At 41.7% G+C, this 23,336-nt stretch overlaps 3 protein-coding genes across 5 annotated transcripts in view; 1 reads left to right on the top strand and 2 right to left on the bottom strand.

The window, feature by feature from the left end:
- LOC109483067 (beta-1,3-glucan-binding protein-like) overlaps positions 1-3,889 on the bottom strand; it is a 17,740-nt gene extending 13,851 nt beyond the window's left edge. Inside the window, exons 1-6 of the mRNA XM_019786027.1 lie at positions 3,807-3,889; positions 2,968-3,081; positions 2,379-2,477; positions 2,026-2,169; positions 1,399-1,491; positions 589-743 (exon numbers count right to left, since the gene is read on the bottom strand). Coding sequence (XP_019641586.1) covers positions 589-743; positions 1,399-1,491; positions 2,026-2,169; positions 2,379-2,477; positions 2,968-3,076 — 600 coding nt within the window. The 5' untranslated portion in view covers positions 3,077-3,081; positions 3,807-3,889. The remainder of the gene's footprint in view (positions 1-588; positions 744-1,398; positions 1,492-2,025; positions 2,170-2,378; positions 2,478-2,967; positions 3,082-3,806) is intronic.
- A 1,834-nt stretch (positions 3,890-5,723) lies between these two features.
- On the top strand, positions 5,724-9,822 carry LOC109483045 (beta-1,3-glucan-binding protein-like). The gene is made up of 7 exons (XM_019786002.1): positions 5,724-5,937; positions 7,060-7,139; positions 7,356-7,430; positions 7,629-7,689; positions 7,939-8,121; positions 8,278-8,355; positions 9,701-9,822. The coding sequence occupies exons 1-7, from the start codon at positions 5,724-5,726 to the stop codon at positions 9,820-9,822; spliced, it is 813 nt and encodes a 270-aa protein (XP_019641561.1).
- A 2,610-nt stretch (positions 9,823-12,432) lies between these two features.
- The window catches only part of LOC109483069 (dolichyl-diphosphooligosaccharide--protein glycosyltransferase subunit 2-like), a 15,780-nt gene continuing 4,876 nt past the window's right edge, over positions 12,433-23,336 (bottom strand). The window contains exons 2-21 of one of the 3 annotated variants that reach the window (XM_019786032.1): positions 21,681-21,874; positions 20,530-20,574; positions 20,069-20,164; positions 19,762-19,870; positions 19,515-19,578; positions 19,268-19,343; positions 19,009-19,143; positions 18,491-18,598; positions 18,289-18,357; positions 17,857-17,984; positions 17,426-17,543; positions 16,973-17,064; positions 16,629-16,833; positions 16,349-16,456; positions 16,035-16,118; positions 15,383-15,478; positions 15,072-15,147; positions 14,889-14,926; positions 14,592-14,683; positions 12,433-13,279 (exon numbers count right to left, since the gene is read on the bottom strand). In XM_019786032.1, the coding sequence (XP_019641591.1) occupies positions 13,270-13,279; positions 14,592-14,683; positions 14,889-14,926; positions 15,072-15,147; positions 15,383-15,478; positions 16,035-16,118; positions 16,349-16,456; positions 16,629-16,833; positions 16,973-17,064; positions 17,426-17,543; positions 17,857-17,984; positions 18,289-18,357; positions 18,491-18,598; positions 19,009-19,143; positions 19,268-19,343; positions 19,515-19,578; positions 19,762-19,870; positions 20,069-20,164; positions 20,530-20,574; positions 21,681-21,874 (1,943 nt within the window). In that variant the 3' untranslated portion in view covers positions 12,433-13,269. Of the gene's footprint in view, positions 13,280-14,061; positions 14,124-14,591; positions 14,684-14,888; positions 14,927-15,071; positions 15,148-15,382; positions 15,479-16,034; positions 16,119-16,348; positions 16,457-16,628; positions 16,834-16,972; positions 17,065-17,425; positions 17,544-17,856; positions 17,985-18,288; positions 18,358-18,490; positions 18,599-19,008; positions 19,144-19,267; positions 19,344-19,514; positions 19,579-19,761; positions 19,871-20,068; positions 20,165-20,529; positions 20,575-21,680; positions 21,875-23,336 lie in introns of those variants that run through there. The other 2 variants (XM_019786031.1, XM_019786033.1) reach the window with 2 other exon arrangements.

The following is a 23,336-nucleotide window of genomic DNA, read 5'->3' as shown; positions in this document are numbered from 1 at the left end:
GTTAAAGAGGCAATATATGAAAGAATGTACAACCCCACCCTCAACAGGGAAGGGGGGCTACGGGTCGATCTTTCCGGCACTTGGGATTTGGCACTCCCAGCCCCGAGGACAGACAACACTTAAGCTCCTGTCCTGTATAACAGGAGCTTTCAGACTAATTTGCATCATCTTGTCTTGACTTGTCTGACTTTTGTTCCTTTTTCGACTTCCAAAAATTTGTCTTCACCTTATTTGCATTCAATCAACAGGTTGTGTATATAAACCTGCTTTCCCCTCTGGTCTCTCAGTCACTGACGAAAGCTAGTGGATACTAGCTGAAACGTCTGACGTTTTCAAAATCATATCCAGTTGCTTGAGTAACTGTTTTTTGGCATACTTTTATTTAGTTATCATCAACCAAATTACAAACCAACCAACCAACCAATCACCCAATCAATCAACTAACCCACGATACACAAGCAATAGAAACAACGGATGCAATAAAAACTGTTGTAAAATATTAGTAAAATACCGTAGCTTGGAGTCCCTGCAAACTTACTACAAATGATATATTTAGCCTGCCCCTGGGGCGTTGCCAAAAAAAATTACCTCAATAGCGTACTGCAGCCCGATGTATCTGTACCCCAGTGATGCACAGTGCTGACTACAGGTGGTGTAACCGTTGGTGTAAGTCAGCGTGGTGGAGTAGGGGAAATCTCGGTCATCACCATCGTCAATGAAACAACCAAGGTAAGTCCCAATGCCTGGAAAACAAATTAAACACAGATTTTTTTACGAATTTTTACGAGATTTGCAGACACAGACATGCATAACTCTGTCTGATTTAGTAATAGTCAATCAGCAAAAAGGATAGATTTTTAATGTTATCCAATCAGCAACAAGGTCAGATTTGATGGCACCAAATCAGCACCCAGGTTAGATGTAATGGTATCCAATCAGAACCAAGGTCAGAGTTAGCGCTAGCCAATCAGCACCAAGGACATGAATCATCTAAACCAATCATTAACCAGCAATACTAACTACATGTAACATAATTTGTGGATTTCCTCATGCTATACTTGAAACATGCTAACAATGCTGGGATACTATTAGCTCCACCAATGTGGCGTTGCCAAAAATAAAGGTAAACTGCTACATACATGTTGACTGTTGATAATTGATTGTATCCTGTAGCTTATGTTCCTGTCTCCGGTACGTGATAACACACCGGATCCTTCCTATATACTAACATAACGATTAACCTTTGATATCCGTACATCCAGGCTTAAACATACAAACTCTGTTTACATTTTACTACATATACCATTTGGGAACAAAAAGGGGGTTTCATACTAGTATGCTGCCTTTTCACACGAAGCTTCTGTTTTTTTGTACAGTAAAAGGGAATAAAATTCTTACCGCTAAAACCTTCGACAGTGCCAGTACCAGTGTCTGTCCCAGTGTTGGTCCCAGTGGTGGTGGTCCTCGTTGTTGGCGGGTTTGTCGTTGTGTCTAAAAAGGAAGGGTTATACTCATAAGTTCATGTAGATATTTAATTGCCTTTGACAGAAGGCTAAGCGGTCATTTTGGGTAAGGTGGGGGTGACTGTGGATTTATGTGGCAAAGCTCTTGAAGCCATAGATGGATGTTCGCAATTTTTGGCAGGCAGGCTACCTTTGGAGAGCTGATGGTCAAGTTCGAAAATGGGCTTTGTGGGGGGGGGGTCCTTAGGTCACTGCAGTGGACCTTTTGTGTGCGTGTTTGTTAACAGGATAACTCAAGAGTCTGTGGACGGATCGTAGTGAAATTTAGTAGATTCGTAGGGATAATAATAAGGAAGGTCAAGTTCGAAATTGGGCCTAATGGCGCATTCCTACTTCACTGCAGTGGACATTTTGTGTTTGTCAGTTTGTCTGTCAGCATGATAACTCAGGAAGCCTCGGAGGCCTCTTTTTCCAAGTGCCGAAGAGATGGCCTGTGTAGGCCTCTGGTGACCCTCTTCATTCTTTAGATATAATTGTATTACAAGAATGTTTTTCTCCTTACCGACGTTGTTGTTTCCCCCAGTGGCCACCCACGACTGCCCCAGAAGGTTGTGACCAAGGCCACCACGAACAACGTGAACCCAGTAGTAGAGGGTCTGTCCGGCGGATATTAAATCACGCGTATTCTCGTGGACAAACTGGCCGTCTGTTTAACACAAAATAAAACACAAGGGAAAGACTTTATACTCAAAACCGTAATCTATTGTACATAATGTACAGTGTCCATGTCTAGTTAAGCATCATGTTCAAAATGACTATGTTGGATATAAAGACTCTAAGTATCTAACCATTCATATACTGGATAAACTGGTACCGGTACAGATACAGATACAGATGTTACTAGTATGCCCTTACTTGTTGTTTGCCTGATATCGTAGTTCCATTGGCCGGCCTGCACGCCCGGTAGCGGGGTGTCAATATTGTAGTGGAACGCCACCAGAGTCACTCCAGAATCTGTCATCAAACACACACATATGTTACATACAATCTAATAATTTAAACGTAGCAATCACTCTGAATCATGTCACATGTATCCTTGTTATTACCTTCGCCAAGAAGGTTATGTTTTCAGTTTCTGTGTGTGTGTGTGTGTGTGTGTGTGTCTGTCTGTCTGTCACCAAAATAACTCAAGAAGGCTTAGATGGACTGTCTTGATATTTTGTAGGTGGGTAGGTCTTGATGAGAACTCAAAATGAATAGATTTTAGCCCCCCCCCTGGCAGCTTGTTATGGTACTGTAGGCAGATTAGATGATTAGATATGCTTACGATTAAAGCCACCTCTATGTGACACCCATGAAAAAGCATGGCAAAGTTACAGATTATTTCCTATAGAAAATGTCACCCTGCTTCTATAGGGCATACAAGTTCAATTGCAAAATGAATACTACTATATGATATTCAAGATGGCGGTCAAAATGTGACAGCATGGGAACGAGATCTGACCAGCTGGGTAGGTGATTCTCAGTCCCCGGGGTGACAGCAGCGAGATGGTGGGCTGTTTCACCGTGTAGGCGCAAGCGCCATGGACCAGCAAAAATACCAGCAACAACATCGTCTCTAATAAAAAAAAACAGAATAAGTCGTGACAAAAAATCCTCAAAACGCCATAAATGCGCTATCGATAATCTAATGTCAGGAACTTAAAGGCACACTAATTTGAAAAGTCTGGAATAATCTGAAATTTTGCGAGAACGATCTCTTCTGTGACCAAGTAGACCTTCAGACATTGCTTAACTTCTCGAGTTTTCTCAAGAAGCTTGCAGGAAGTGTAAATTAATCCATATGGCAGGAAGAGAGGTCAACGGTAGATGCCCTAAGAAGTCCAGCCAAGTCTTGGAATCATTCCCATATGTCTTAAGATGCATGGGCATACTCTCCAAGCAGAGGTTGTGGGGGAATGATCGTTACCTTTTTATATATGGCCGTTTTTTTTTTGTCCTGACCCCCGTCGTTGGCCGCGGAGCTTCTCTGACTAATGGATACTGCCTGGCCAATTTGATACTGTCTTTTTGCCACCGAGAGGGATCTGCTTGGAGATTAGCATGGGCAGCCAAACTCCTAACGGGCGGTCTGTTGAGCTGGACGGGGGGAAACTATTAGAGCCCCGGGCCCGAAGACAGCTTGTTCCAACCACGATAGACTATACCAGGCTATATAGAAGGGCCTTAAATACTGGCAACGCTGTACGCTAAACTCTATTTTATAGCTATTTTACCTACATATTTATAATCTTAAATCTGACACACTTTTAATGCTTAAGAGACAGCAAATATCGTACTTACGTCCTAGTGCCAGACGCGTTCCTTTAAGTCACGAAGTTTTGGCGGGAATGACACCAAGTCGTTCAGCACGGCTTTTATGTACTAGCTGCTAACGGGAGAGCTGAAGCATCATGGGACTATTTGCAAAGATTACATTGTACGGCGATATGATTGGCTGTGTTTGCAAAGACCGCTACCTGCGCCATAGCAAGCCCTTTTCTGTAGAGCGTAATCGGCGGTTTTAATTTTACGTAGAGCGTAGACGGACCGCTCTAATATTTTTGCGTAGAGCGTATTCGGCGTTTTAATTCTACGAAATGCGTTGTAGCCACTTGGAATTTATCGTAAAGCGTAATCGAGAAGTTTCCGAATTCAGCGTAGAGCGTTGTCGGGACCCCCCTCTTCACAGTCAATTTAACGACTTCCTTAGGTCTTCAAAGAACGTACGGAGCTCTGGGGGTACAAGGGACCACCGACTAGCTTTGTGATCTTTTGTCACTGAATTCTAGAAATAACACCAAATCAGATATATGCATGAAGCAGGCTTAAGTATATAATCTGGATACATGACAGGTTTTGAAAAGTAAAAATTACATTTTTTTTACCAATTTTTACCAAAGAAATGACACCTTACTATTCAAAAACCATATGAGAATTTGCCACCTCAGATGGTACCAAAATGTGAAATTTTGGCTTCTGGTCAATTGATTAAACCGTCCTGTAGAACATAGGCAAATACGAACCTTCAGTTTGTATCTTAACCATCGTTATTATCACAATCACCATTTAAACAGGTGCCTTGTTCCCCAAACTGTTTATGCAAGTTGCTTATATAACAGATAGTGTTGGCGCACACGGCAGATCCCTTGAATACTACATGGTCTCAGTATGTTTCTTATGAAATATTTCGGTGGCAAAGTCTTAAGCTATCGTCAGAACTTTCTAAGAAACACACTGTTTCTCCGTGTGTTTCTTGGAACATCCGGTCTTAGCAACCTGTCTTGGGGATTCTAAGAAACAGGCTATTAAAGATGACCTCTGCATTGATGCTTGAAAGTTTTATCAACAACATTTCTGACTATATCTTTCTGTTTGTTTCGTGTTCTTCTTATTTTGAACGGCAATTTTCTTAGTAATAACACGTTCTCTTTTGGTACCCGGGAGCAAAATAAGTGAATAACTTGTATTTCAGAAGAAAATCGCAAGGACGCGCTGCGCTGAATAAACTTATGAATATAAAACAATGTCGTCGTTGCCAGTCATAGGCAACAAGGGATTTGGAACGATATGGCAGGAAAGATAATTCATAAGAAAAACAGTTGCTTAAAGTATTGAACGGAAGTACAAAATAATTGATTTTTGTCACCCCTATGTTTGTACTCGAACATTCCCTTGACCTTTGACCATATTTATGACGTCATGTATCATAGTTAAACATTTACATAAGTGTAAGTAAAGGGTGTAACATTTAACAACTTAGTCAATATATAAACCAACAGAAATAGGTGTGGCTCTGAGACTCTGAGAAGTAAATCAAATATGACTTCTTAAAGACAATAGAGAATGACTCTGCAAAGTCTTACCTCTTACGCATGCAGTGGGTACCTACTATTCAAATATTTATACACACCGTAACTTATCTGAATTTTTCAATACGGTTAATAATTTCATTTTACTTTCTACCGTAAGTAAGAACATATTTTCACCATAACAGATATTCCAAATGGTATTTTGTATGTTTATGAATTATAAAAATAGAAATAAGTTGCATATATGACTATCTTGTGAGAAAAATGTCACAGAAAAGCTTTCTAAATTTACAGTAGACTTAAATTTATGAGGTTTACTCAAGTAGCGGTACAGTTTTGACTTAAGAAGAGCCACGCCTGCTAAAATAACGCTTACGTTTGGTCCGTCTATACGCCTTTGTCTACAACAATGCCTGGGTCCGGCAAAAAGTACCACTTCGATCATAGTACTATGGAGTCCTCAAGTAGTCAGAGACAAGTCTTCGAGATCGAAGGAGGAGAGAAGAAGGGAGGATGTTGCGGAAAGTCGTGTAAAGTCGTGACGGGGTTGGTTGTCGTGCTGGCTGTCTTGGCGGGGTTGGCTTGTGTTGGCTACTTTGTGATTTACAGGATGTATTTTGCAGGTAGGTCATTTAGGTAAAATTCCCTCTGGGTTGAAAATCAAATATTCGCTGAAGGAATTTCGGAAAGTTTTTTTTTCAATTCTTATTACTTCCTTCACTGTTTTAGTGAGCAAACTTCACTCTAACATTGAATTGGAACATATATGGTACACGATTTCTGATCACTTTTATTATGCTTACGTTGTAGGTATACAGACCGTGAGGAATTCAGCATGTTGACCCTCCTTGTTGTAAATCGATTAGCGAAATGCTGGAGGGAAAGTATACACAGCTATAACTTGTAATTAATGATCAATACACGGCTCTTTTTTTTCACAGGGCTATGATACATTGTGTATGCGTACATTTGGGCTGTGCAAGCGAATACGCCCCTTACACTATGTTGTGTGTCATAGTTTGCTGACCTGCAAAATCAACTTGAGTTGACATACAACCCGACAGTTTTACACTATAAAGTGCCCAAGACCCTATATATCATCACGTTCGTAGCGTTAACGTGTGTCAGGGGACTCAAGGCTGTCCGTGATCACTGTAGTATTTGCGGTCGGTTAGCTACCGTTTTTGACATGTGTGACAGTCTGTTTGCTTGCAATATTAGGGAACGTAAGGCGAGCTGTGGTTGTGACTCCACGTGTGCAAAGTAGTAGTAATTGACATGTAGCCTTGTTCGCAGACTTTTTAGTGGGCAGAGTTCGTAACTTCGATTCTACGAGCGCGGCGGTTTCTCTTCTAAGTGAGCGGATGCATACCTTCCCTCAATGGAAGAAACTGCCGCCTTCGTAGAAACAAACGTAACACTTGGAAAGTCTGCGCGCGAGGCTATTAAACAAGCAGGTACAGTATATGACCGCTGGGTCATTCAACTCAGGGTACTGTATACAAAATAGGTCTTGTTCTGAGATGGACTATTCGAAAAAGTTTGGGACGAAGAGAGATTGTGTGAGAGGCGTTTCTCTTTGACAGTTTGCTTTGTTTTTGTCTTTCTGTCAAAAATACTGCCGTGTGTATTTAACTGTTGCTACATTTCCAAGATAACTTTGGATTCCAGATGCGTATTTTCTTGTAAGTCACGATCTAAGGAAAAGAAACCAAGAAGAAATACTATGGTCTATGTTTCCTCAGACCAGCTGATATTCGAGGACAACTTCGACACTCTGGACTTCACCAAATGGAAACACGAAATCACTGCAGCAGGGGGAGGGGTGCGTGTTTTACTTTTTCTTTTCATTCGTTATTTTCATATTTTTTCTGACAATTGCTAGTAATTTTGAGGCAGACGTACAAAATTTATTTGGTTGCTCTCTTCTTGTTATTAATGATGTTAAAGATATATAGATTGATTGAATAGTGGGATACTTTGTGAACTGTGTTGAAGTTACTTTTTTGTTTACACTTGCTTACGATTATTTCAACATTAGAACAACGAGTTCCAAATTTACGTCAACGACCGCAGCAACTCGTACGTTCGTGACGGAATTCTGTACATTAAACCGGTAGGTGCGTTTGGTTGCATTCATGTCAATTCACTGGACTTCATACGTATAAAATCAATGTTATTCTACCTTTTGGGGCTATACGTGCTCTTTTTCATCAGTTTACCTGGCCCTGGTTGACTAATAAAATATCACTTACCGAAAGAGGTCTGTATTAAGATTTATGTACTAAATAAAATGCATTTTACTACATCACAGACGCTGACGGCGGATTTCTACGATGAAGCCTTTCTGTCTACGGGAACCCTGAACTTGTACGGTAAGCATCTGACGCCTCCTAGCGGCTCTATGCATGATCACACCTCACTCTATCTATCTACGAAAATTTGACGACAGCGGGACTCGTCGGAAATTCTCTTTGCACGGCGTTCCCGAAAATTTGTGTCTGAAATGGGCCTAACTCTGCCCGACCTTACACGGCGTTCCCATAGCTATTCCCGCTGTCGCCAGTACCGCTGTCGCGACAATCTGTGTTTAAAGTTGGCCCATATCTGCCCTACCCTCCCAGGCCTGACCCCCGCTGACCAATGCACCAGTAACTTTAACGGCGGCTGCTGGAGACAAGGCACCGCGGACTACCCCATACCGCCTATACGGTCCGCTCGTCTCACCACCACCAAGAGTCTCAGCTTCACGTATGGCAGGGTGGAGGTCATGGCCAAAATGCCGACTGGAGACTGGATCTGGCCAGGTAGGCGTGGCCTTGTACTTGTCATACATATCGCTAGAGGCGCTTTTGACCTGTAGACCGATTGAGTGGAGATGATCACAACATACTAGTAAGTTCCAGACATTGAATGGGCTAAATTGATATATAACAAGGGGTGGTATTCTTATTATTTTTCAGCCATTTGGCTCCTTCCAATGCACAACGAGTTTGGAGGTTGGCCTTCCTCGGGAGAGATTGATATCATGGAATCTAGAGGTGAGTTTATAGCTACAAAACATAAACTATTTGGGCCCTGTCCTTGGTGCTGAACATGGCCATCCGATGGGTTATTGTACAGTAGACAGAACCGTACCTATTTATTATGTCCAGATGGGTTAGTTTTAGAGTCAGGCAGGGTTCTGGATACATGTGGGTCCTGTCCTTGGTGCTGAACATGGCCATCCGATGGGTTACTGTAGCTAGAACCGTGCCTATCTAGCTCCATGTCTAAATGGGTTAGTTTTAGAGCCAGGCTGGGTTCACGATACATGTGGGCCCTGTCCTTGGTGCTGAACATGGCCATCCGATGGGTTATTGAATCCAAAACCGTGCCTATCTAGCTCCATGTCTAAATGGGTTAGTTTTAGAGTCAGGCAGGGTTCAGGATACATGTGGGCCCTGTCCTTGGTGCTGAACATGGCCATCCGATGGGTTACTGTAGCTAGAACTGTGTCTATGTAGTTCTATGTCTAAATTGGTTAATTTTAGAGTCAGGTAGGGTTCAGGATACATGTGGGTCCTGTCCTTGGTGCTGAACATGGCCATCCAATGGGTGATTGAATCCAAAACCGTGCCTATCTTGCTCCATGTCTAAATGGGTTAGTTTTAGAGTCAGGCACGGTTCAGGATTCATGTGGGTCCTGTCCTTGGTGCTGAACATGGCCATCCGATTGGTTATTATAGCCAGAACCGTGCCTATCTGGTTCTATGTATGTCTAAATGGGTTAGTTTTTCAATGTCTAAATATGGGCTAGCTTTAGAGTCAGGCACGGTTCTGGATACATGTGAGTTCTGTCCTTGGTGCTGAACATGGCCATCCGATGGGTTATTTTTCAGTATCCACAACTGTGCCTTTCTATTTCTATGTCTAAATCAAGCATGGGATAGTTTTAGGATCAGCCACGGTTCTGGATAGTTCCCATGTATCGAAGAAAGTAGATATTTGCCTCAGACATGGTTCTGGATGCGCGTGGACAATCCAGAACCATGCCTGAGCTTTGCTCTGGATACAACAAGGACGGTTGCTTTCCAATTATTGAATATTAGCATGAAAGTTCATCTGAATTGGTAAATTATATAGTGAAATGGTAAACATTCTGGACACTGAACTATCTACATCAGGGCATACTAACCTTCTCTCAACCGGGACGGGGGGCGGTACCGACTTCTGACGAACTTTGACCCAGTGCTGACGTCATAGGTCAGGCAGAAAAGTCACCGTACTTGGGTCAGATAGCTGATGAACAAAGAGAGATTTGGTAAATTCCGGTGAATCAAATTTCTTTGACTTGGAGAACAGTTTACTTTTCACTACATACTTTTGTTTCCGTTTTGCCTATAGGAAACCGTAACCTAACGGACGCCAGTGGGAACTCCATTGGGGTTGACCACATGGGCTCTACCCTACACTGGGGACCATACTGGCCCTACAACGCCTTTGACAAGACTACAGCGGGGTTGTGAGTACAGTATTATCAGAGCTCTATAACTGGAAAGGTAGACATTTGCTCGGGAGCAAATACAGTATTTTAGTCCATCTCCCTACTTGTTCCAAAATGAACTGTTCCATATCAACCTTTTCCATATAGTGCTTTTCAACATCAAGTGTTTCAATACCCCCATGTAGTCACCAATACCTATACAGTGCTTTTTAGTAAAATATTTTCGAAACCCCCATACAGTGCTTTTCTAGTAAAATGTTCTTGAAACCCCCATACAGTGCTATTCAGAAATATAAAAGCAATATTTCAATCCATACATAAGATCTATATGGTGAAGGGGCATACATGTAATATTACATGTATATGATAATATGTAGTATGCTTATTTTGTACTACGCAGTAGTATATTCAGGGTCTTAGCATAAGTAACCAAAGAATTTCAGACATGCCTTCACTGAAACAGAACAAACTGAAACTCCTACATGCAAATTTGTTCTTGTATTTTCAGTGCTGCCAAGGAAGGAACCTTTGGTAGTGCCTTCCACAAGTATGGACTGGAATGGACCCAGAATCACATCAAGTAAGCTTCAGGCTACATTACCTACATGAAAATGTAGTTATTGTCTTGGGTATGTTTGTGTCTGTGCTAAATATTTCATGGAGGTCTGAGACCCCTGAATTCTTGTTTTCCAGGTGTTTTGTGGATGATGAACTTGTTCTGAACGTCTCTCCACCCAATGGATTCTGGGAGCTGGGTGACTTCGGGCTGCCTGATACGGAGAACCCTTGGGTGGGAGGAGGCAAGATGACACCATTTGACAAGGATGTAAGATTTTCCATCTTTCCCAAAATTCTAACAATGTAAATCATAATTTTTTCTCGCAGTGTTCGCAGTCACTTTTGTCCTGCAAAATTTGCACCTGCCGCCAAAAACAGAAAGTGAATTCCATCAAGTTTTAGTTCACTGAAGAAGCAGTCTCACAATGCTGGTACAGTACTTACTGGTTCATTGTACAAAGCAAATTCTCCTCTTTTTGAAAAGAAAAATGAACAGTGGACAGCATTAACACGCCATCTTACAAACTGTGATGCTTTCCAGTAGTGACATTAGCTGTGATTGAACCCCCAACCCCTTAGTCCAGAGGTACATATAGAGTTATTAAAGCCTGGGTACCAAATCTCTTTTAGCTCCCGAGTCCTACATCCTCTGCAACTATTTGCGGAGAGGATGTAGAACTCTGGAACTAAAAGAGGTTTGGTAAGCAGACTAGGGTCTCTAAGTCTAACCACTGGACTATGCACGCACATGGAAACAATTGTATTGCATTTTTCTCTCCCCTCCCAGTTTTTCCTGATCCTGAACGTTGCGGTTGGCGGGACTAACGGATACTTCCCGAACGATGCGGTTAACGGAGGATACGAGCGCCCGTGGGCGGCCGGAGACTGGTACGGTCTGGCCATGAAGAAGTTCTGGGACGCTAAGGACCTGTGGTACCCTACCTGGGATGGGGAGGACGCTGCCATGCAGATAGACTGGATCAAAGTCTGGCAGCTCTAGGCTAGTGGAAAACTGCCACTATGCTACATGTAACATTCTATCATGAACATTCATCTGTGTTGGTACTTACATGTCTGAAGCTTAAACTTTGGATCCAACACAAAGAACCGTTCTCACCTAGAGCTTTCAACCAGTCACTCTGGTCTTCCTCAGTACTGACCCAATGAGACTTGTCATGTGGCTTCTCTGAAGTGTGACATCAACACTGAATCAGAGTCTGGTAGACAATGTCCGCCCCCGTCATGGTTGAGTGAAGGGCCCTGATGAAAAGAGGCAATGTAGAGAAGACTAAGGTCAGTCTACTGAGGAAGACCAGAGTAACTGTTCGAAAACTCTAGGTGAGAACAATTCTTTGTGTTGGATCCAAACTTTGAACACACCAGTGCATGTAACTGGCGTCGTGTCATAATCAAAAAAGGATTTGCTACGTCTCATTTTATAAGAAATTGTACATGCACATCGGCAATAACGTCTCTTTGGATTCATACAATATAGAAATGTTTCAAAACAACTGCAGTATCATAGGAAGTCACTAGATGGCCCATAATCAAACTTGTGATTTGTTTTGCTGACACCTAACCACATACCTTCTTCTTGGTAGTCCTTCGCTGACAAAGATGACTGTTGAGTGCCCTCATTCACAAGGGGTGTGACCTCAGGTCGCTTCTGAGTCCTAAGCTTGAGGCACATACATGTAGCTATCTGTCATGAAAGTTCATCTGTGTTGGTAGTTACATGTTTAAAGTTAAAACTTTTGGTCCAACACAAAAACTTCTCTCACCTAGAGCTTTCGACCAGTCACTCTGGTCTTCCTCAGTAGACTGACCCAGTGAAGCTTGTCATGTGGCTTCTTTGAAGCTACCTGTAGCTATCTGCACTTCAGGCAATGGCGGTTCAGGTTAAGGACTATCTACATATAAAATCCATCCGCAACTTCTTAATATGCTGTTGACACCGACATGCACACACACACACAAAACGTAACCATTTAATGAAAACAAGAAGCTTCTAGAACACTAGCTCTATCCTCTTGTCTTTGAACAGTCAACACCTGTAAGAAAATGTAACAAAACTTGTCTGGCCAAGATCCATACCTTTATTTCTGGTGTTTTTGACATACTCTGGGTACAAAAACATCGAAGTGCAGTAAAAAGAATCATCCATGCAGTACTACTTTTCATAATTTTCTTTGACATTCAGCTTTGCTTGCAACCAAAAGTCAACAAAGCTTCTATTTTTTCTCAAGCTGCCAAAATTATGGTACATTATTGTAGTGGCCAGAGACAAAGTCCATTTCCCATCATGCATCACTTCTGCAACTAATGTATGCCCCCCTCCCCCTTACACATGTATGACCTTGTAAAGTACAGCATATTTCAGAATAAGAAATCTTGATATTTCTTCCAAGGACCTTCAGACAACATTTCTACACACCTACATAACCATATGCATAATTTCTTTGCATAGATATTAATGTAAAAATCACATACAACACTTGATCAAGTTGCACTATCAGACCTTAGATTATGCAAATGGAATATTGCCAAAAGCACAAACACTAATTTTAAATACTCATTTGAGTCCATTTTGTGAACTACTTTATGTAACAACTACAGTAAGAAAATCAGTACAACTCTCTTAAAAGAACTACTTATCATTTCTACACAATTGGGTCTTTGTGGTGTTCTTTTGCACTTCTCAAAATCACAAAGATACAATTTTACGTTAATTTTTTACATATCACTGCTTTTTCCTAATTTTTGCTACCCAGACAGTCTTTTCATAATGCAAGTGTGTTTAGATTTCTATGTTTGTAGGTGTAACTATGAACAACTAAGTGGTACATGAAGGGAAAAGACTCTGTTCCAGCCATGTGAACTGCAGCAACTTGTGTAGTGGCGTCTTGGCTCTTCATTTTTTCCTGGAGTAAAGAAAAAAATTATTTTATGGAGGTTAGTGGACAATACTTAAGAAATGCATCACCAAAAAGTTACTCTCACCATAATTTCTACTGAAGGTTCTTTATTCAAAAATGGTCACGGAAATGTTGGACGTGAAAATTCACTAAGTAATCTGTTGCCAACCTGATGAAATTCTTCATTGATGTACTTTTTACTGTTCAAAACATGCAGCACTCCATAACAATGTTACAAATTAGGGTTTGGCATGAAATATACTCGATGCACAACAAACAAACTAACTCATTGAATGGACCTATCACATTATTACGTCACATTTTGTTTACCTGTTCTAAAGAACATTCTAGAACGGTCAGTTAAAGAATAAAGATCATTTCAAGTTTTCAAAGTCAGGTATGTTTGATTTTTGCTGCGTCTAGTTTTGTTGACACAGCATTACATGCCGCATGGGTGATTTAGTTGTGACATTAGACGAAAGTAGTACTGTATAAAGGCCTTATATTAAGTCTAACGCTACACAAACACACACCGCGCTACGTACCCCTGTACATCGATTGACCGGCATTCATGGCGGTAAACAAACTGTGACGTAATAATGTGATAGGTCCATTCAATGAACTAGTACCTACAATTATATTATGTACATTACGTACATTGCACTACTGTTATCCATCCACATGCTGGGGTAAGAAATAAGGTAGTTAGACAGGATAAAAAAACAACCACACAAACGTACAAAAAAGGGGGAGGGGGGCACGAGACAAGAACGGACTGTACCATCTTACCCCTGGGGGGTAGAGAGGAATGTAAATGTTCTATCTCAGGCGAGAGCGCAGTAGTTGCTTCCTGAAAAGTCAGACAAGGATAGTGAACAGAAGAGGAGAGATTGTAGTTAGGAAGGCAAAGGGTGAAGATGCATACAAAGCATGTCAGAATGTCTCTTTTTTAAAAAGTCGTATTCTGTATTTAAAATGACATCCCATCTCTAGTTTTCAAATGTTGTGTCAGCAAAATTCTGTTGCAGAGTAGACCAAACATTTAACAAAAACTGTGAAAAATCTGAGTTTTGGGCAGGCGCAGTAGGTCTTACTGTACAGTATGAAAAGCAATGGAATAGCAATAGAGTAGTGTGTAATAGTAATACACTTTTTTGTGCTATTACAATAAACAGTAAAGCAGTAAACAAGAATGCAGAGATTGAGCTACATGTTGTGTAGTAAATGGGCGTGGAATACGAAGAAAAAACAGCAATCACATAACATGTAGACTTGTTCATGAGCTGATGACCTTTAGCTTGACCCCTACCCTACTGACCTTTTGTTAGCGATGGACCCCAGTAGCCTGTTGCCAGCCAGGAAGGTCAGGGTGCCCAGGATGGCCAGGTACTTCAGGGTGTCAAACATGTTCTGTAAAAATAAAGGAAATGTTTCTAATCAAGATAAACCTAATAAAGGTAAAGGTAGTCCCATAGCCTATTTCTGGCAGTGGGTTGTTGGTCCTTTGGCTCCAGGGCTTGGTATTGGAAGGCTGTCTGTTTCAAATTATATATCTTAATGCCGTTTAATCATATCTTAATGCTGTTTATATCAAGAGGGTACAAAAACAACTTACCAGTTGTACAAAGAAGAGGTAATACAGCACCAGAATGCCTGAAATAAAACAAAAGACCATTAAGATTGAACACATGTTCAAGCCATGGTTCTACACTACCTAAATGAGGAAATTATTATGATACCAAAGGGTGTACAATATACAAGATGAACTAACTGTACTAAAAAATTGACAACCACTTACTTCCCAGTCCGATGTGGAAACTGATAGCAGACAGGGAAAGAGGGAAGTTGGCGATGTTGACTCCGAGTTTGATCCACTGTGGAAAGAAAAAAAATGGCCACAGTGTTAAAATACACTAACAACGGAGGACATACAAATGTATTATATGTATCTAATGTTTCATTAACATAAACTACCTAGTGTTACCAGACCTACAAATAGAAACTACTGGGGGATACCAACCTTGCAATCAGAAACTACAGGGGACACACAAACAAAAACCGGGCCCAGTGATTGGTTGATTACTTGATTTATTAGAAACCTGTACTGACCAGGCCCAGCAGGATGAGGACAGGCAGCAGCACCAGGGCGGTGAAGGTGGTGGACACCGTGGCAGGTGGGCGTTTCTCTGGCTCACGGAACATGTGCTGGAGGGGAGGGGGGCAGAAAACACACAAGGGTTAGTCAGAGTCTGGCACAAGGAGAAATACATTGTGCAACTTGACAGGTTATATACATATTGTTTACCTTCACTAGCCCAACAAACTACTGCTCACTCAAATGCATGCACCTATAATGGTGAGCAGCCCTTCCAACTTGCTAGATAATGTAATCAAACACAACAGGGTGTCTGCTAAAGCATCAGCTACCATGGTGACAGTCATCTAGTCTAGGTTGTTAATCTTATTTGTTGGGAAGGGAAGAAGAAGAAAGGGAGCAAGAAACTTTCTGCCAAGGTAAACATAATAACAAGAGATAGTTTGAACTAGTGTAGTACATCTACGAGTTTACAATCAAAACTTGTACACTTCAGCTAAGGACAAGTCTGTTTCTTTTCATGAAAGCCACTCATCAAAATAAAAGTTTCTGCATAAGTTATGCTTGGAACATAGCATTGTCAACAATCATTGTGGCTTTCACTTGAAATTAATTAAAATGTTGTGTAATGTGGATAAGGATATTACTGGGTTGATATTAACTAACCTGGATCTCTTCCCGTGGTTGATACAGGTTTGGCTTCTCTTCCGAGGTTGCCGAGTCTTCAGGGAACTTCAACTGCAGGTCAGCCTGTTGGTAGGAAGAATAATTAGCACAATCCATGCTATACTATTATACAGACCCTGAAATGCAAAAGCCATTATCTTATCTCTTTTTTTTACTATATCTAAAAAAACTGTAATGCCAGATGATAGCTATGTGTACTACTAAAAAAGTCTACCACTACTATTAAAAATGAATCATACATATAGAATTTTTCTGATATCTGAAATCATTTGGTCAAGAAATGAGTGACATACCACATTCCATGCGAAGGGGTTCTGGATAAGAGCGTCTCCGACCACCAAGTCCATGGCATACAGGCCACTCAGGGAGTTGAAATGTTCCTTAGCACTGGCACCAATATCCTGGGAAATAAACATAAAATAAAACACAATTACACATTTACAGTCAAACTTGTCCAAGTGACCACCATCTCTAAAAGCCGGCCATCTGGCCATAATGACTGCTTTTTTCTCAGCCCAAATTTTTTTCCCTGCTTGAAGCTCAAGTGAGAGTGCTTAACAAACTTGAACTGACCAGCTCAAACTTGTAGAGGTGGTCGTCGTCAGCCTCAGCTACAAAGATGACCTCTTGCTTTGTCCTCTTGTTGGTCAGACGCACGAAGGCCTGGTGTGCCTCCATGGCTGAGTTGTCTGCCTTGTCCTTCAGTAGGAACTTCATGACAAGGTTCTGGTGGTGGTCACCAGCCAGGTTAGACCCCGTCTTCTGGGGGTACTGCACCCTGCAATACCAGAAAAAAGGGTTAGGCGGTGCTGTTAGCAAACTGAAAACTTAACTTTTATTTTATTTTTGGTCCTAGAGTGGTTGAGGTCTCTAGTTAGGAATACAAAGATGAATTTCAGGAAACTAGAAGATCTTACTTGGTGACTCTAGGAGGGGTGGACTGGTCCTTATCCTCCAAGGCCAGCTCCACTTCCTCCACACTGACAGTGGTCACCACCTTCACCTCCACCTGTTGAAAAATGGAACAGTCCAACTCTGAAACTTCCTGAATACACATTTATAACATCTTCAGTATCGACTTAGTATGTTGCATATGAAGACAAGCGCAAGACTGCCTTCACATGGTCTAGTCTAACAAACTACTGCTCTGTTTATTCTTACAAATTGAATGAATTTTACATACATGTATATGGGGACCAGCCTGTCCACAGGATGTCTGCTACAGCACAAGTTACCATGGTGACAGATTTTTGGCCCGGGTCATTACCCGTATTTGTTTGGAGAAGAAAAAGAATAGGAAGAAGAAACAGCAAGAAAGCAATATGTTTCCCTTCTGAGAAGGTAAACATACATATTTTTAGAAACCTTACCTGAGCACCAGACAGCCCGATAAGCCTGCTATCAGGCTTGTCAGCAGTCACGCTGAACTCAATGGTGTAAAATCCACGTCCAGCCTTGGTCTTCAGGAAGTCCAGCTCATACAGGGTGCTGTGAACAGACAATATAAGTTCCAGTTCAAAAAATGACAAGAATATAGTAAAAGCAAGCAAGGAGCAAGTGAACAAAGGTATTTCTTGCATATTTACCAAAAACTGAACCATTAAATCACTTTATCTTTGCGGTACTTTTATATTTGCGGTTTTTGCGGTTAATTCTGTACCACGAATTGACCGTTACTTTCTTTCTGCACCTTCCTGCAAACATACAGTTCCGCAAACACATCCATTTTACATATAAAGTGATTTACAGTAATTTAAGCCCTGAGTCCAGCCATTCAACTCTAGGATTGAGAGCCACTTACTTGTCCCTGGGGTTTGCAGCGAGCGCGGAGTTGCTCAAGACGACGGCGCCGTCTTCCTTCCTCTCCGCAGAGTCGGCCTTCACCGTCAGTTTCCCCAGGGCACCGCTCATCACGTTACTGACACGAACCTGCACACATAAAACACCATTCACACTGCAGTTCAGATGACAGCAGCATTTTACACCAGAATTTTTATAGCAAAGTTGTCAGGTAGAGAAAGCAAACTTTGAGTGGTGCAAGACCAACAACAGTAGTACGTCTAGCATCCTCCCCCCCAAAAATATCAAATTCATAACCCCCTGACTCTGACACAATTTTGTCTGCATTTGGGGGTCAAATTTTGTGATGTGAAGTTTTCCCTTTGTTACAGCCTTGGGTCACAGGGTTTCCCCCTAGAAGGAAACATTTCTATGCTGGTTGAAAGGCACATACCTGAACCTTGGACTGAACACTGGACACAGTCATGGAGCTTTGACGAGTGATGCACACTGGAATGTGGTACTGCAATGCAAACAAAAACAAGTAAACAAAACATGCTAGACCACAGTATCGAATTCAGCCACAATAACTTGAATTTACCAGTGTGTTTTGCTCCACTGATGTATGGTTTTAAGGATAAACGTGCTGAACTCACTTTGTTGTTGGCGAGGGTTGAGAGTCCTGCGACTACATCATACGCGTTCTTCGGACTTTGCACGTGTTTTCGACTCAGAAGGTAGTTGGCAAACTTCACTGACTGATCCTATAAGAAAACATTATGATTAAGTTAACATACAAGTATTACTACATTTTGTCTGTTTCAATAGATATGTGAGAGTGATCTTATAGTTGCACTTTTGAGCCCGGAGAAGCAGTGGGTTGTTAATCCACTGTGTCTATGGCACTGTATTAGAAGGCAGAGCCCATCCCTCTCCTTCCACCACCTTTTACCTCCCCAACCAAAGTTACATCAATTTTACACCTAGACGGAGTGAGGAAAGTTATTTAAAGTGCCTCTCTCAAGGACACAACGTCTAGAAAGGAATACCAAGGATCAAACCCTTCAATTTCATTTCAAGTAGCTTAGCTGCTTGACCATTTGACACCACATCATTGACCATTTGACACCACATCATTTTGGAAAATAGAGCTCTGCATTTGTTGTTTTCTTACCTCCATGATCAGAGGTGCTTTGTTTTGATGTCCGGCCAGTCTGTATGCTCCGACCACGAAAAACGACGTTAGTCCCAGATCACCCTCAAACTGGAGGTATTTTTCGCCAACCTCATCCGCTTGTGCTACAAGGTCCTGTTAAGGGAAAACAACAGTCTATAGTGACTGCTCGAAAGACGTAATGAAAATGGTCACCACTAAAGACAGGATGTTTCATAGTTGGGTTCTTAAGAAACATTGTAGAAGGTTGCAAACTTACCTCTATACTTTCAAATATAACTTTGACGTCTGCATCTTTAGACAGCTGAGCTGCAATGTGTAGGGCCATGCTTCCACTGTGGGAGGTCAGAACAAATTATTGATCACTAATACCTGCTATTCAGTTTAAAATTTTTGGGATTGCAAAATATATCTATCTGACTACAAGAAACTTCAGTTCACAAAGAGTACAGAATTTTATACATTAATAATTGCAGATGTCAGAAATCCATAATTGTTTCCAATACCTTAGTATGCTGTCATCAGTTTTCAGCGCTTCAGTCAAGGCATTGACCACCTCATTGGAGTTCACTGCAGATAGAAAAGTCAGGAGGCACATGTCAGGAGATGCACTCACAGTGCAGTTGTTTTTAAGTCTGCAGGTTAGACAATTCTGTTGTACAGGATTCATATACTGGAGGCATAGTTGCAGTGCCATGAATTTTGCAGCAGTCACCAGACAAAAATCGCAATAAAAAGTTAAGAGTCCCATACCTGGTAGCCCCAGGTTGATGAGGGCAGACACCACGAAGAACAGGGTGGGAACGTCCACTCCATCCTTGATGGCAGCCTGGAGTGTGTTCTGGGCACTGCTGCTGGACAACTAGTGGTCAAGAAGAAAATGTAAGATTATCTGTAAAAGATATATAACTACAAAGCAGAAAATAAGTCTAGGAAGATGGCTGCTATTGTGCACCATAAATTATAAACATATTCAAATTCAATACAAAAATGCAATGCAATAGATCCAATCTAAAAGCAAGCTGAAGTCTCAGTACATTGCTGTTTAAATTCTAGGTACCTGACAGTTGCCCAGAGCCTTAGTGGCAGAAGAGGCATAGTACAGAGACTCTGGGCTCTGGTAGTCCACTGCTGACTTTACATAGTTGCAGTTATCCTGTAGGGCAAGAAAAAAACCTATGTATACATTTCTTTATTCACTTTTGTATACTAGTAGGAGATCAACTGAAAAGCTTTATTCCAAAATCAGAGAGCATTTACAGTTGTACTGTACTATCATGAAATTTCATCTGTGTCGGTGGTTACAAAGAGCATATATGTAGCAACTTTTTGTACATAACCTACATCAATATCTAGGTGCATAGCTCCAATTTTGGATGCACAAAGTGCACATGCACCCATTACTTTTACCCTGTAAGATACACTCAGGATTACATGCATGGAACTTGCAAGCTGGTTACAGCATGAAACGGTTAGTTTTCCATGCGGTGTTTAGTACAGAGCTGTTCCAAAGTGTTTTACCTCCACTCTTTCATACTGACAACATTCTCCTTCTACCCTCACCATCTGTGAACAACAGCCACCAAATAACCCAGCATTGTAAATAATCATAGTCATGAATTTTTCCTTATTGCATATCAGTTGCAGTCCTTGGCTATGCATATGTGAATGCAATTACATGATTGTCTACAAGTTGCAGACATGTAATTGCATGTATGTGTACATAGCCAAATAATACATAATCATACAAATGTCTAAAGTGCTAACAAAACTATACAAGGTTGTCTTGAAAACTTGAAAGAAAAATCTTTTCAAACGTTTTATTATTTCAGTCAAAGCTCTCATAGATGCTTGAGATTCAAACTGATATCAAAGTTAGGTAATATGTTAGCATGTGAGTTACCTATGGTTATTATGTTGTTCAGGTGAGAGTGCACTGCTATTAAATTATAAACAATTGGGTGCAGAGTTGTTGACTGTTGCTTTGAGATGGTTTTACATGTACTGTCTCTGTTAGCATGAATTGGTGTTATACTTAGTATTGGTGCTGTTGTTAACTTGTTATGATAGCTGAAACACCTTTGGAACAGCTCAGTATTAGCTGGCACATCTAGCATCATTTAGTACTGCAAGATTAGCAATTATCTTCCGTGCTTTCAGCTATTCCATTCCTTATTTCAATCTTAGTCTTAACCCCTCTAAGTTCATAATGAAAACCTAGCCTCTCCCCTCTTTTACTTGGAATAGCCCTTGATTGTTTTGTGTATATGATGTACTTAATTAATGAAATAAAAGTTGCATTGTATTACTATTAGGGACAATACCATCCAAATGACCATGCAATGACTACAGAGAGGGAAATCGTCTACATACATCAATACATGCAATCCGAAAACAAAGAACTTAGAAAATTAAGTTAAGCAAGCAATAATGGTGTTAGCTATTGTTATCAACAATGAAAAAAGCTATCAGATCTGACTCTTAACTTATAAGCAATTGGCAAAAACTGTGAAAACCAATCTGAAAACAAAGAACTTAGAATCTATCAATAGACAAGTAATAACGGTGTTAGCTACTGTTATCAACAAGTAACAAAAGTCCCTTGACTCTATCTACAGTAGCTAATGAAAGGTAAAAAATGTGAAAACAACCCTTGACTTTGAACTCCATACCTGTGTGTTGGGAATCTGGGCTCCCAGCAGCTTCAGGCCCAGGATGGAGTAGTGGGCGCTGGCGAGGTCCGTGAAGGGCCGGGCGTTCTCGAACACGGCCTTGAGCCGCGCCTGGTCCACGCCGGTCAGCACGGTGGTGGGAGTCAGCGCCTGCCCGACCACAGTCAGGGCGAAGAACACCAAAAGGGTAGTGCCTGGGGAGAAGCCAAGGAGTAAAATGTTACAACTTACAGTCTAATCTAGTAAGTACAGTAAATTACTATTTTTTCCATCATATATACATGCTTTTATATTCACGGCTTTTGCTGTCAGTCACTTCTGATCTGTGCTACGAACTTATCATAATTTGCTGCCACCACAAATGTGAACCACCGCGAGCATTTTAATCTCAGACTCCAAACTTTTGCTGCCATGAACATTAAGTACAATATTATAAGTGTCCAGTTGGTGAAGGAATTGGAACTTATAAGTAATCACTCCGGGAATGAAGATGCGAGAAGTGCTGGGATATGAAATGTATTCTTGTCAGAACATGTGCAGTCCGTGACCTCTGACCGGACTGGTCCAATAGTTTGTGGGGGTGTATATTGTATCCTTACACGCTTCCCCCCTATGTAGAAGAACTTAACTTCTCCTGAAGTTAACGATACATAACGTGGTGAATATATCAACTATGTAACATCGTTGGAACGACTAATTAACTACAGAATATAATGACGAATAACAATAATGGGATAACGAAACAACAAGAAAAATATATAACGTTAGGTATATATGTAGTTGTATAGAACTGTTCAGTTCTGCAGGCTGGTTGGTCCAGTTCTGCCCACTAATAGTCAAGTTCGGCAGAAGGACTGGTCTGCGGGTAATCCCATGGGTCCGCAACGCAGTAATATGTCCTGCACAGTCATGTGTCTGCGGGTAATCCCATGAATCTCCGCAACGCAGCAATATGTCCTGCAAGACCCTTGTCCATCAAGGGGTGAATACATGTGGAGCTGGATGAAGGGCGGTGTCAGTCCCTAACAGCCACAAAGTCGTCGTATCGGGACGGTGGTCGCACCCGACGACCTCTTCTCGTTGTCACACCAGTCCCCTGGGACGGCGGGTTGGAGGCGTCACGCTGATTCGCCGCTGGTGACGGCGGGTTGGAGGTGTCACGCTGATTCGTCGCTGGTGCGGCCCGCAAGTTCACAGCATGATCCTGCTGAGGTAGGGTATGGCATTTTTTTAGCCTATTGTAATGGACTATTTGTTTTCGGCCCTTGGTGTCTTGGATCCGATACGTGACGCCTGGTTCACCGTCTTGGAGGAGCCGCTCTATGACAGTGTAAGGCCCCTTCCATTTGGGCTTCAGCTTCTGTCGTACGGTAGTGGGATCGTGGAGCCATACCCGTTCGCCAGCCTGATAGGGCTTGTGCGAGACGTCGACGTCGTAGGCCAACTTCTGTTTGTTGCTTGCCTGCCGTGTGTTTTGCCGCACTTGTTTGAAGGCTGTCCGGAGGCTGGACGCCAAGGACCGGGCGTAGGCCATTGAGGTGACGGTTGATGATGCCTGCGGGTTTGGGCCGAATATCACATCTGCCGGCAAGTTCGCTTCCCTCCCATGGGTGAGGAAAAAGGGTGTGAAGCCTGTTGAGGCATGCACCGAAGTGT

Source organism: Branchiostoma belcheri, unplaced genomic scaffold (assembly GCF_001625305.1).
Source record: "Branchiostoma belcheri isolate BF01 breed outbred unplaced genomic scaffold, Haploidv18h27 scaffold62, whole genome shotgun sequence".
In the NCBI taxonomy this organism is placed as follows: domain Eukaryota; kingdom Metazoa; phylum Chordata; class Leptocardii; order Amphioxiformes; family Branchiostomatidae; genus Branchiostoma; species Branchiostoma belcheri.
Note: the sequence above shows the minus strand (reverse complement) of the source record. Positions and strands in the feature narration are given on the sequence as shown.

Coding starts and splice junctions, on each gene's coding strand:
- LOC109483045 (XM_019786002.1), top strand. CDS start 5,724: ATGCCTGGGTCCGGCAAAAAGTACCACTTCGATCATAGTACTATGGAG. Junction 7,140..7,355: donor TCACTGCAGCAGGGGGAGGG/GTGCGTGTTTTA, acceptor TTTCAACATTAG/AACAACGAGTTCCAAATTTA. Junction 7,431..7,628: donor GAATTCTGTACATTAAACCG/GTAGGTGCGTTT, acceptor ACTACATCACAG/ACGCTGACGGCGGATTTCTA.